The sequence below is a fragment of the Dasypus novemcinctus genome, chromosome 5 (genome assembly GCF_030445035.2).
Source record: "Dasypus novemcinctus isolate mDasNov1 chromosome 5, mDasNov1.1.hap2, whole genome shotgun sequence".
Classification (NCBI taxonomy): Eukaryota; Metazoa; Chordata; class Mammalia; order Cingulata; family Dasypodidae; genus Dasypus; species Dasypus novemcinctus.
The window spans coordinates 153,263,353-153,277,111 of NC_080677.1; the positions used below are offsets into that span (position 1 = coordinate 153,263,353).

At 36.3% G+C, this 13,759-nt stretch overlaps 1 protein-coding gene across 14 annotated transcripts in view; it reads right to left on the minus strand.

Moving 5' to 3' along the window:
• CCDC7 (coiled-coil domain containing 7) overlaps positions 1 to 13,759 on the minus strand; it is a 568,294-nt gene that overhangs the window by 393,527 nt on the left and 161,008 nt on the right. For all 14 annotated transcript variants that reach the window (XM_058297711.2, XM_058297712.2, XM_058297715.2 and 11 more), the window contains 2 exons: positions 6,326 to 6,391; positions 4,372 to 4,569 (listed from right to left, as the gene is read on the minus strand). In XM_058297711.2, coding sequence (XP_058153694.1) covers positions 4,372 to 4,569; positions 6,326 to 6,391 — 264 coding nt within the window. The remainder of the gene's footprint in view (positions 1 to 4,371; positions 4,570 to 6,325; positions 6,392 to 13,759) is intronic.

A 13,759-nucleotide genomic window follows, 5' to 3' on the forward strand; every position in this document is an offset into this window, starting at 1 on the left:
CAGTTTAAACAATGGGAATTTATTAGCTTACAAGTTTAACAGTTTTGAGGCCATGAAATTGTCTAAATCAAGGCATCATCAGGCAATGCTTTCTTCCTGAAGAGCAACTGCCTGTGATCCTTGGCTTCTCTCCCACATGGCAGCACCTGCTGGTCTCTCTCTTTTTTATTTCGCTATTTTCAGCTTCTTACTTCTTTTTTTTTTTTATCTGAACATTTTTATTTATTCATTCATTTTTTTTGAACTAAGAGTTCTTTTTATTTTATTTTATTTTTATTAGGTATTGTATTTTTTTCTTCATTTTCTTTTAAATGTTACATTCAAAAAATATGAGGTCCCCATATATCTCCCATCCCACCCTCCCCACCCCTCCCACATCAACAACCTCTTCCATCATCGCTGCACATCCACTGCACCTGGCAAATACTTTCTGGAGCACTGCTGCACCACATGGACAGTGGTCCACATTGTAGTCCACACTCTCCCCCAGTTCACTCAGTGGGCTGTGGCAGAACACACGACGTCCAACATCCATCCCTGCAGCAGTACCCAGGACAACTCCAAATCCTGAAAATGTCCCCACACCATATCTCTTCTTCTGTCTCCCTACCCTCAGCAGCCACCATGGCCACCCTCTCCACATCACTATTACAATTTTTTCCCTTACTAATCACAATAGTTCCCTAACAGAACACCAGTAAGTCTACTCTAATCCATACTCTATTCCTCCATCCTGTGGACCCTGGGATGGTTATGTCCAGTCCCCCTCTACATCAAGAGGAGCCTTAGATTCTACATGGATGATGGATGCAATTCTCCTGCTTGCAGCTGTAGGCACTCTTGGCTCCCTGGTGTGGTAGTTGACCCTCTTCACCTTCCTGTCAGCTGGCCGGGGTAAGTCCAACAAGCCCAGAGGGTAGGAGCTGCAAGTCTGCTGAGGCCTAGGGCCTGGCTGTCACATGGACTGTCCAGAGATTCAGGTCTTCCGAGTAAACACTAACCCAAATGCCAACCACACGTCCAGTAAAAGTAGCAGAAGGGGCATGTGTAGAAAGGTCACATCTGAGTCCAACTCCATCACACTCAGGAACACAAAATCCAAAGTAGGGCCAACTGACATGGCCTTGAACTCCAGAGCCATTTGCTATGACTATAGAACCTGTGAGTCACTGCAGCCCTCAGGAGAACCTGAGGTTTCCATCTACCTTGACTGTCTTTGGTACCCTGTTGAGGCGTGCATAAGCATCACCCCTCTGATGACCTCCTGGCACTTTTTTGGAGACTTATAGCCATATAAACTCACTTGCCCTTTCCATTTCCCCCTTTTATCCAAAGTCAAAAAGCAGTTTTTAATACCTGATATTATATCTAGGCTGAGATATTCCGCCAGTCAGAGTTGACCCCTGTATTCAAGGTCTTTTCTAGTTACATCATCAGCTGGTGCTTGGTAGTAATCCCTTGGTGCCAGGGAGGCTTATCCCTGGGAGTCACGTCCCATGTTGGGCAGGAGGCAATGCATCTACATGCTGAGTTTGGCTTAGAGAGTGGCCACATTTTGGCAACATGGAGGGTCTCAGGAGGTAACTCTCAGGCACACCACAGCTCTAGGCCTAGTTCATATTTTAGGCACACGGGCTCATAATCAGAGCCATCAGTATCAAGGGCTCATCGCTGGACCATCCATCTTTGTTGGTCTTTGCCATTGCACTTGGGGGATTGTGCTGTTCCATTGGGGAATATGATAGAGCTCCCCTAGCCAGGAACAATGCATTCTCTCAGCTGTCATTTCCAACTGAAACCACTATGAAAATATCCAAACCTTTTTATGTACCCTGTATACATGCCCTGGAGAACTCCCTCCCAACCATGTGCGCCCCACCAATAACACCCCACACGAGTGCTCCTCCCCCCATCATAGATGAACCTCTCTGTGGTCCAAAACTTCTTCAAAAAGGAAGTCAATATATTGATTGCCAGGTTCCATTAAGAATAAAATGGAATATAGTGATGGGTTTAAAGGTTAGATATAGAATACATAGTAATTTAGAAAAATTAAATAAAGGAAAAATAAATTGGGGTATCAAAAAATGAAAAATGAAAAAGCTTTGTTTTTGACATTTTGCCTTTCATCACTGCTATAGGTGTTGCCCTGTATGTATAGCAGCATCAGCTTCTTGCTTCTGTGGTCTTCTCTCTCTGAATTTCATTCTGGTTATAAAGTACTCCAGTAATAGGATTAAGACCCATCATGAATGAAGTGGGCCACACCTTTCTAACTGAAATAATCTCATCGAAAGGTCCTACCTACAATGGGTCCACACCCACAGGAATGGATTTAATTTAAGGACATGCTTTTCTCCGGTACCTATATCTTCAAACCACCACAGCAATATAAGAGCACAACCAGGAAGAGTATGAGGGGGAAAAAGAGAATCTAGGACAGAAACTAGAGAAATAACAACACTAAAGGATGGACAGAGCAAGTTGATACCAAAAAGGAGTACCAGAGAAATATAAGGAAAAATAAGTATGCTGTCCTTAAACCCAAATACAGAATATATTAAAAAGAAATAAATGTGAGGTGAACTGGTCAAACATGGTCAGATGCTACTAAGAAGATAAGCGAGATAAAACTGAAATGCCAACTTCAGAACAGCATCAAGTAGATGCTTTCTGACCTTGTCAAAAATAATTTGAATACTTAGTTTTGGGATGAAGTAAAATTTTAATTAATTGAAAACTTACTATAAGAAAATGTTGACAGTGGGTATCAAAATCACCAGTAATGATGTCTCTTGCTTTACTTCTACCAGAGCAGGCCAATCAGAATAAATGATACTATGCACCACCATCCAAATAATCTACCATATATTAGATGCTTAATTAACGAGTGTAAAAGTTTAAGACATAAGAAGATAGGTGTACATAAATTTGTATATGAAACTGTTAAGAATTAGAATCACCTACCCATAATGAAATCTACATGTTGTTTTAGGTCATGAAAATGCTTTCTGTTCAGTTCCACTTTTCTATTTAGTCTAACTTTTTCTATATTTACTCAGTCACAGATGATAGCCTTCATTTTGGATTCAGGAAAGAAAAATACTGGGAAATACAAAACACTGAAGTATTAACTAAAGGAGGACTCTCAATGTATCCAACTAGATAAGCAAAACTATCTTCAGACATGATTTTGGAGACAGAAGACCTGGGTTTGAAAGCTAGCTCAACATTATTGTGTTATGTTCATGTTTACTTATTTCTTTTAAAACCTCAGTTTCTTCATCTTTAAAATGTGAGTGTTAATAAAAATTTTATGGTGTGGTATAAATGGCTATCACATCTATACAGATATAAAATAACTAGCATGTTTTAACTTGTGTTGTGTCCCTTTATTTTTGTCTTAAACCACCTGATGGAACTTGCATTTCTAGAAACATTTGCTTTTGTAGTCAACTCAGTGCACTTGACATAGATCTTCATTGATTTAGTGGCCTAATTAATTTTTTTTTCTTTCCCTCAGGACAGTTTCCTGTATATTTATTTTTTCAGGTATAACTTGGTGTGGCTCACAGTAAAATTAGATACAAAATGGGAAGACAAAAATAAGGATAAAAAATAGTTTGACAGTCTTATAATCTCTTTAAAAGGATAGATGATTGGGTCTTTAGTTCAGTTTTACCCTACTAGTTACTTTATCTTTTGCTAGCTTTGCTCTCCAATTCCAATACACACAAACACTCAGTGTAAAAATAAGAAGGAAAGACACTAAGTAATACATAATACTATTAGTGAAATGAGGGACCTGGCAATAGCCCTACCACTAAATCAAGGACAAATATAATGAATTACATTAGGGTTTGCAACTCTATCTCCTGAAATTCTCAAAACTTTGATTTACTTCTTCATTTCTTTTTGTCATCAATACAGTTGCTTGTTAGTGGACTGTTTTTTTCTCTTCAAAGATAGAAATGTATTAACAAATCTGAATAAAGTTCAAGAAAGAGCATCTGAAGATACTGTACTATATAAGCATAACAGATAAAAATAAATTATTTTTCAAGAGGTTTTTTTCTCCCACTGTGTAGCATTTATAATTAATTTTGGAAAAATGTCTTTTGTCTGTGAACCCCTACTTCCTCAGATCACAGATGCTTAAGTGATCACTCAAAATTAACATATATTTATGTTATAACTTGGTATTCAAGACAATAATGAATTAGGAAGTTCAGAGGGTAAAGGGCAAAAGTTCAAGAGAAAAAAAGCCTAGAGAAATTTTTTTAAAATAACATATGCAAAAGAAGCAAATAATAATATGAAAGATAAATTTCTTCAAGTACATACTACTATCTCTATTGATTATTTTCTTACCTTTGATTGTTCTTGAATTTCATCTCTCTTTTGTCCAGCTGAATGTGAAACTGACGCTTTTCTCCTTTCTTTTTCCAGTGGTATATTTTCTGAATCCTCACCTTTAACTTTTATTTTACTAATATCCATTTCCATGGTTGTCTTGGCCTTCTCAGTTTTTAGGAAATATTCAAGTTGATGATTAGCTCTTTCAGCTTTCTGCATTTTAAAAAAACAAAGTTTATTAAGCATTGTTTTGTGACATTTTCCTGCCAGTGAGACAACCTTCAGGAATCTGCATATATTTGTGTCCACATTACTTCTCAAACCTTCACTAAGTTGAAGGAAACTAAATTAAGCCATTTGTTTAAAACGTAATTTAAAAATTCTACAATTGAACTTTAAACCTGTGAAGAAATGACTTCTACTTTAAGGATTATTTTTATGCCCAGGAAGGTCTCCTGGCTATTATTTTTTAAACGGCTCCAGTTATTATACAGGCACAGTAAAAATAAAAGTTGCACATTATAAAAAGTGATAGATTATAACCAGAATCATCAATATCCATAATATCAAAGATGAAAAAAAAGTGTAGAAAATAATTTATTTCTTCCTGAACACAAATTTTATTTAAACTGTTGCTTTTTGTAATCACATAGATAAGTTATTGGTATGAGGGAATATATGCATCAACAAAAATAAAGTTCATAAATTATCTCACCATATAGAGAAAAATCACTGTTAACATTTTGATGTATAACCTTATTTCTAAATACAGCTAATGCATATACAATTGTTTTTTAAATTTTTATCTAGATTGGATCATACTATACATACTCACATAATCTGTTCTTTTCATTAAATAATGACAGATATGGTTCAATGACAATTAATATACATCTCAATCAGAATAGCTAATAATAGCTCATAATTGATTTAGCAACTTTCATATTCATAGACATTTAGGTCATTTCAAAATTTTGCCACTGAAAATATTACAGTATACAAATTTCTGTACACTTTTTTCCTGTTTAGGATAAATTTTTAGAAGTAGACTCTTGGGTGAAAAGAATATGTACTTTCGAAGGTTTCTGCTATATATTTTCTCCCAGAAAGGTATCAATTCATACTGATATTCTTCTTTTGTATAACCACTAATTTCTTGTCTCCATATAATTTGGTTATGCTAAAGAAAATCCATTTATATCTGGAAATAAATGGCTTTCAGTTTATATATTAATTTTGGGGAAGTGGAAAATTGAAATATTTATAATATTGTCTTCAAACTTAAAACCACAAATTTCAATTTCTTCAGTATTCATTTTAGTCCTTTGCTAAAGTATTATATATTTTTTCATATAAAGCTCTGTATATTTTTGTTAAATATATTGTCCTAATATTATGCTAGACTAATATTATGAATAGAATTTTTCTATTATGTTTTCTAAATGAGCTACTGATAAATAGAAAAGTTATTCTGTTTTATGTCTATTTTATCTCCAGCTACCTTTCTGAACTCTATCATTAATAAACTTATCTTGCATTTTTCTGAAAGAGAATTATATAATCTACAAATAATTACATTTTTGTTTATCCTTTTATGAAAATGTTTGTATCTTCTTTCATTTCTTATCTTATTGTTTAGCTAGAATTCAGAAAAGAACAATAAGAACCACCATTCTAGTTTAACTGAGTTTGATTTGAATGCCTGCAATACTTTTCATTTCAGTATTATATTTTCTACCAGTTGTCCTTTATTCAATTTAGCAGGTTTACTTTTCTTACTATCTTACTGAATTTAATAAAAATGATAAGATTTTATTAACACACTCCTAATGCATAAAATATTTTAAACTGCCAAAATAGACTAATACATAGACCTATTATTTTATAAGGTAAAAATTATTCATTTTAAAAGTTCTTTATATATTTCTATCATTTGCTAACAATTTTTAAAGAATATGATATCCTTTACCTGTAAAGCCTGTTTCAGTTGTTCTTGAAGTAATTTGTTCTCAAGTTCCAGAGCAAATGCTTCTTTCTAGGATGTAATGAAGGGGAGAAAAGTATTCATCTTGGTATTTTTGTTTTTACTAATTCAGTTTTGCTATTATTATCTTTCTAAAATCCATAAAAAACCATGACAATGATTTGAGAATGAAATTTAAATGCAGCTTCTCAGGCATAATGATTGATAATGCCTACAGTTATAGCTTCCTATTGATTTTCCACAGACAAAGTGACTTTGAATTTGGCAAATTATAACAAGTTAATAATTTCATTTCCCCTTTACTCTAGGCCTGAAATATTTACGTGAAACATTTCATATTTTATGAAAAGCATCTCAATTCTTAATACAAAAGAAAAATAGTTCTGACTTTGCAAAAGTAAGTGGATTTTATTAAACATAAAAGGACACAGAGAGGAGAATTATATCAAGATGATGGAGTAAGACTCTTCATGGCTCCATCCCCCCTACAGAAGCTTTGAAAATCCATTAAGAACTGGCAGAAACTTCTTTCTCAATGCCCCTGAAATCAGTTAAAGGACTGCAGTAACAGATGCAAGCATTAAATCAAGAAAATAACTACTTAAAATTGGTAAGTAGAATCTCCTTGATAGGTCCCTCTTACACCCAACAGCTTAATGTAGAGCCAGTCCTTACTCCATCGTGGATCCCTGGCCCTACTTCTGGAAGGAAAAGAGTAACCCTCATGCACATACTAAGGGCATGTATGTCTGGTGGTGGCCTGAGGTACTTGCCATCCCAGGACACGTAGAAGGCAGCTCATGGATCTCTCCTACAGAATGCTATGGGAAAGTAGTCAAGTCATACTATCTGGAGCAAGGGATTGCTGACTGTAAAGCATAGAGTGCAATGTCTGGCACTTTGAGGAAACTGTTTCCTATGGAAAAAGGGACATTCAGATCTTGGATAACAAGGGTACTCCTAAGGCCTCACGTGCATGCCCAAGATATGCATGCATGCACAGAAAGGATCAGAGAAGCCTCTGCACTATGGCCTGGAGCTGTTCTCTAAACTGATTGTATGAATGAGCCCTAATGAGAGCATATTTAAGACCTGTGTGATACCATCAAGCATACCATTATATGCATTGTGGGAGTCCCAAAAAGAGAAGAAAAAGAGAAAGGGGTAGACAGAATATTAAAGAAAGTGATGGATCAGAATTTCAAGCTTGCGCTGGAAACGGGTGGGAAGGAGGTTCAGAATTTTATATTGGGGGATTTTTGCTGGTCTGGAGGCGTCTGGACATCGATTTGGAGGGAGGGTAACAGAGAGGATCCGTCTGTGAAATATATACGGACATTCCAGCTACGTGAGGAGGATTCCCTCCTTGAGTAGGCAGAGCTGAGGCGTCTGACGCCGCGGCGGCTGGGGGAGCCGGGCCAATCGCCGAGCGGCGGCGCCCGGGGGAGGGGGCCGGGCCCAGCGGTGGGGTTTCTGTTCTTTGTGTGTGTGTTTTTTTGTTTTGTTTTGTTTTTTTTATCCTCTCTTTCTTGTCCCTGATCTTCTTCTTATTCTATTTTATCTTAACAATACAATAGGTCCTGCAGGAAACACCTCACATTTGATGGGTTTCCTCATCCTCCACTGCCTCATTTCTCGGTGAATAGATTTAGGCTATCTACACTATCCTCTTTCCCCTACGACTTGATATCCTCCACCATCTGCTATCTCTCCTATATTCCACCTCCCTTTCTTTGACCCACAAAGTGTCTAACTCTTAAATTCTAATACCTTTGTTTAGTTTTCCATCGGGTACCCGCCCTTGAAACTATTACTTCTCTTTTCTCTTTCCCTCTCTTACGAAAACAATAGCTTCTTAGTAGGTACCATATTCCTCCCATATTCAGTCGTCTACCTCATTATAGGTACTTTCCTACTACTATAACTCTACACAATTTACACGATCTAACCTCCATCCTCCCAGAACTCATATTGTTGCTTTGTTAATATATATCACCAATATTACCTTACACTTTTTCCTTCCTTACACAATTGCCTTTCCCCAGCACTAATAGTTGCCTTTAAAGTGAACTTAACCAGCAATAAGAAATCGGAATTGGAAGAACAAAGGGACAAAGAGAAGATATATCACTTACGCAAAAACAACAGCTAATTAATCTCCAAGACTAGACAAAGAAGCTAAGGAACTGATTAAACCCGTCAAGAAGAAATGATGACAAGACAGCAACAAAAATATACAAACCAAACCAGTAATCAGGAAAACATTGCTGAATCCAAACAACAAACTAAAAATCAGGAAGGGGAGCAGATCTTCGCACAAGCAATGAAAGATCTCAGAACATTTATCACCGACAAATTTGATGAAGTAATGAAAGAGGTTAACAACATGAAGACAACACTTGGAGGGGAAATTGCAGACATGCCCAAAAAAATAACAGATATGATGGAAATGAACACCACAATTCAAGAAATCAAAAATACACTTGCAGCAAATATCAGCAGACTAGAAGAGGCAGAGCAGAGAATTAGTGATGTGGAAGACAGTACATTGGAAATCAAACAGATAGTAGAAGTGGTCAATAAAAAGGTAGAAAAAATCCAGATAGGACTTAGGAACCTGAATGATAATGCAAAACGCTCAAACATACGTATTATAGGCATTCCAGAAGGAGAAGAGAAGGGAAAGGGGTCAGAAGGAGTGTTGCAGGAAATAATGACTGAAAACTTCCCAAATCTACTGAAAGAGACAGATGTACATATCCAAAAAGCACAGTGCACTCCACTGGTCATAAACCCCAACAGGCCCACCCCAAGACATATACTTGTCAAATTATCCAATGCTCAAGACAAAGAGAAAATTCTAAAAGCAGCAAGAGAAAAGAAAACCATCACATACAAGGGAAGCTCCATAAGATTAAGTGCTGATTTCTCATCTGAAACGATGGAGGCAAGAAGGCAGTGGTATGATATAGTCAAGGTACTAAAGGAAAAAAATTTCCAACCAAGAATACTCTATCCAGCTAAACTAGCATTCAAAAATGATGGAGAGTTCAAAATATTCACAGATAAACAGAAACTGAAAGAGTATATCAACAAGAAACATCCCTTTCAAGAAATTATTAAGGGAGTTCTGCAAGAAGAAAGGAAAAAAACAGGACAGTCAGAGATGGAGGAGAGTGTAAGAGCAACAAAAAAAGACAAAAATAAAATATTACAAACAAAATATAACAAACACAAATCCAACCAAAATATGGCTACCACAAATAATTCTCTGAACGTAATAACACTGAATGTCAATGGATTAAACTCACCTATCAAAAGATTCAGACTGGGACACTGGATAAGGAAATATGACCCATCTATATGCTGTCTACAAGAGACACATCTTAGACCCAGAGACTCATGGAGGTTGAAAGTGAATGGCTGGAAAACAATCATACAAGCAAACAACAACCAAAAAAAAGGCAGGAGTAGCTATATTAATATCAGACAAAATAGACTTTAAATGTGAAACAATTGTGAGAGACAAAGAAGGATACTACATTTTAGTGAAAGGGACAATCTGTCAAGAAGATCGAACGATCATAAATATTTATGCTCCTAACAAGGGTGCCTCTAAATACGTGAGACAAACGCTGGAAAAACTAAGTGAAAAAATAGATGCATCTACAATTATAGTGGGGGATTTTAATACACCACTATCAATTCTGGACAGAACATCTCAAAAGAGAATCACTAAAGAAACATAACATTTTAACAGTATACTAGAAGAGCTGGATCTAATAGACATATATAGATCATTACACCCAAACACAGCAGGATATACATTTTTCTCAAGTGCACATGGAACATTCTCCAAGATAGACCATATGCTAGGCCACAAAGAAAGGCTTAATGAATTCAGAAAGATCGAAATCATACAAAACAATATCTCTGATCACAGTGGAGTGAAGCTGGAAATTTGCAAGGGACGGAGGCCCAGACTTCACACCACAATTTGGAAATTAAACAGCACACTCTTAGAAAAACGGTGGGTCAAAGAGGAAATCTCAAAAGAAATCAATGACTACCTTGAATCAAATGATAATGATAACACAACATACCAAAATTTATGGGATACAGGAAAAGCAGTACTGAGAGGGAAATTTATAGCCATAAATTCACATATCAAAAAAGAAGAAAGAGCAAAAATTGAAGAACTAACTGCACTTTTGACAGAATTAGAAAAACAACAACAAAGTAACCCAACAGGAAGAAGAAGGAAGGAAATAACAAAGATAAGAGCAGAACTAAATGAAATAGAAAATAAGAAAGCACTTGAAAAAATAAACAAGAATAAGAGCTGGTTTTTTGAGAAGATCAACAAAATTGACAAACGTTTAGCGAGACTAACAAAGAAAAAAAGAGAAAAGATGCAAATACACAAAATAAGAAATGAGAAAGGGGATATCACCACTGATCCCACAGAAATAAAGACTATCATAAGAGGATACTTTGAAAAACGATATTCCAACAAAAATGACAATTTAGAGGAAATGGACAAATTCCTAGAAACACATAAGCAGCCCATACTGACGAAAGAAGAAATTGAGGATCTTAACAAACCAATCATAAACAAAGAGATAGAATCAGTCATTAAAAATCTCCCAACTAAGAAGAGCCCAGGGCCAGACGGCTTCACAGGTGAATTCTACAAAACATTCCGGAAAGAACTAACACCAATCCTGTTGAAACTATTCCAAAAAATCGAAACAGAAGGAACACTGCCGAACTCCTTCTATGAGGCCAACATTATCCTAGTACCAAAGCCAAACAAAGACACCACAAGAAAGGAAAATTACAGACCAATTTCTCTAATGAACCTAGACGCAAAAATACTTAACAATATACTTGCTAATCATATTCAACAACACATTAAACGAATTATACACCATGACCAAGTGGGATTTATTCCAGGTATGCAAGGATGGTTCAACATAAGAAAATCAATTAATGTGATACACCATATAAACAGATTGAAGGAAAAAAATCACATGATTATATCTATAGATGCAGAAAAGGCATTTGACAAAATACAGCATCCCTTCTTGATAAAAACACTCCAAAAGATCGGAATACAAGGAAACTTTTTGAACATGATAAAGAGTATATATGAAAAACCTACAGCCAACATTGTTTACAATGGCGAAATCCTGAAATCCTTTCCTCTAAACTCAGGAACAAAACAAGGATGCCCATTGTCTCCGCTCCTATTTAACATTGTCTTGGAAGTACTTGCACGAGCACTGAGGCAAGAACCAGATATAAAAGGTATTCAGATTGGAAGGGAAGAAGTCAAAATTTCATTATTTGCAGATGACATGATCCTATACATAGAAAACCCTGAGAGATCTACAACAAAGCTTCTAGAACTCATAAATGAGTTCAGCAAAGTCGCAGGTTATAAGATCAATGCGCAAAAATCAGTAGCATTTCTGTACACCAATAATGAGCAAGATCAGGAGGAAATCAAGAAACAAATACCATTCATAATAGTAAATAAAAAAATCAAATACCTAGGAATAAATTTAACTAAAGAGGTAAAAAACTTATACACTGAGAACTATAGAAGACTGTTCAAGGAAATCAAAGAAGACCTAAATAAATGGAAGAACATTCCTTGCTCATGGATAGGAAGACTGAATATTATTAAGATGTCTATCCTACCAAAACTGATCTACACATTCAATGCAATCCCAATAAAAATCAACACAGCCTTCTTTAAGGAACTAGAAAAACTAACTATGAAATTTATTTGGAAAGGAAAGAGGCCCCGAATAGCCAAAGACATATTGAAAAAGAAAAACGAAATAGGAGGAATCACACTTCCTGACTTCAAAACATACTACAAAGCTACAGTAGTGAAAACAGCATGGTATTGGCATAAGGAGAGACACACAGACCAATGGAATCGAATTGAAAGTTCAGATATAGAACCTCATGTATATAGCCATATAATATTAGATAAAGCCACCAAACCCTCTCAACTGGGAAAGAATGGCCTATTCAACAAATGGTGCCTGGAGAACTGGATAGCCATATGTAGAAGAATAAAAGAGGATTACCATCTCACACCTTATACAAAGATCAACTCAAGATGGATCAAAGACCTAAATATAAGAGCCAAGACCATAAAGATCTTGGAAAGCAGTGTAGGGAAATATCTACAGGACCTTGTAATAGGAAATGGCTTCATGAATTTCACACCAAAAGCATGAGCAGCAAAAGAACAAATAGATAAATGGGACTTCCTCAAAATTAAAGCCTTCTGCACCTCAAAGGAGTTTGACAAGAAAGTAAAAAGGGAACCCACACAATGGGAGAAAATATTTGGCAACCATATATCTGATAAGAGGCTTATAACTTGCATATATAAAGAACTCATAAATCTTGAAAACAAAAAGATAAACAACCCATTTTAAAAATGGGAAAAAGATTTAAACAGACAATTCTCCAAAGAAGAAATACAAATGGCTAAAAAGCACAAGAAAAAATGTTCCAAATCTCTAGCTATCAGGGAAATGCAAATCAAAACTACAATGAGATACCATCTCACTCCCATAAGATTGGCAGCTATGAAAAAAACAGAAGAATACAAATGCTGGAGAGGATGTGAAGAAAGGGGAACACTCATGCAGAAGGATCCAACCATTCTGGAGGACAGTTTGGCGGTTTCTCAAAAAACTAACCATAGATTTGCCATATGACCCAGCAATACCACTGCTGGGTATATACCCATCAGAACTGAAAACAAGGACACAAACAGATATATGTACACCAATGTTCACAGCAGCAGTGTTTACTATCACCAAAAGTTGGAATCAATCCAAATGTCCATCAACAGATGAGTGGATCAATAAAATGTGGTATATACATACAATGGAATACTACTCAGCTGTTAGAACAAATACACTACAATCACACATGATAACATGGATGAACCTTGAGAATCTTATGTTGAGTGAAGCAACCCAGACATTGAAGGACAAATACTACATGACCTCAATGATATGAAATAAGCAAACTGCCTCAGAGAGCTAGACACCGGAAAAGAGGCTTACAGGAAATCGGGGGGTGGAGGAAGGATGTGAGTTAACGTCTGGAGGGGTGGAATCTGTGATGAGCTGGCGGTAAGTATGAGGACAAAGAAGGGACAAAATGGGGGCAAGGGGTTACCTTTGGGTGGGGCTTTGTGGGTTTGAGGGGGGCTGGGGATGGGCAGAGGGGTAATATTGCCCAAAAATCGGGGGGAGGGAGGGGCAACATACCAACATGGGAGAGTGTCAGGTGTTAGTTGAGAACAAAATGTTGAGAAAATCGTATCAAAGTATAAGTAGGAGGGTTACCTGTTTAGGATGCTCAGGGGGTATGGGCTGATGC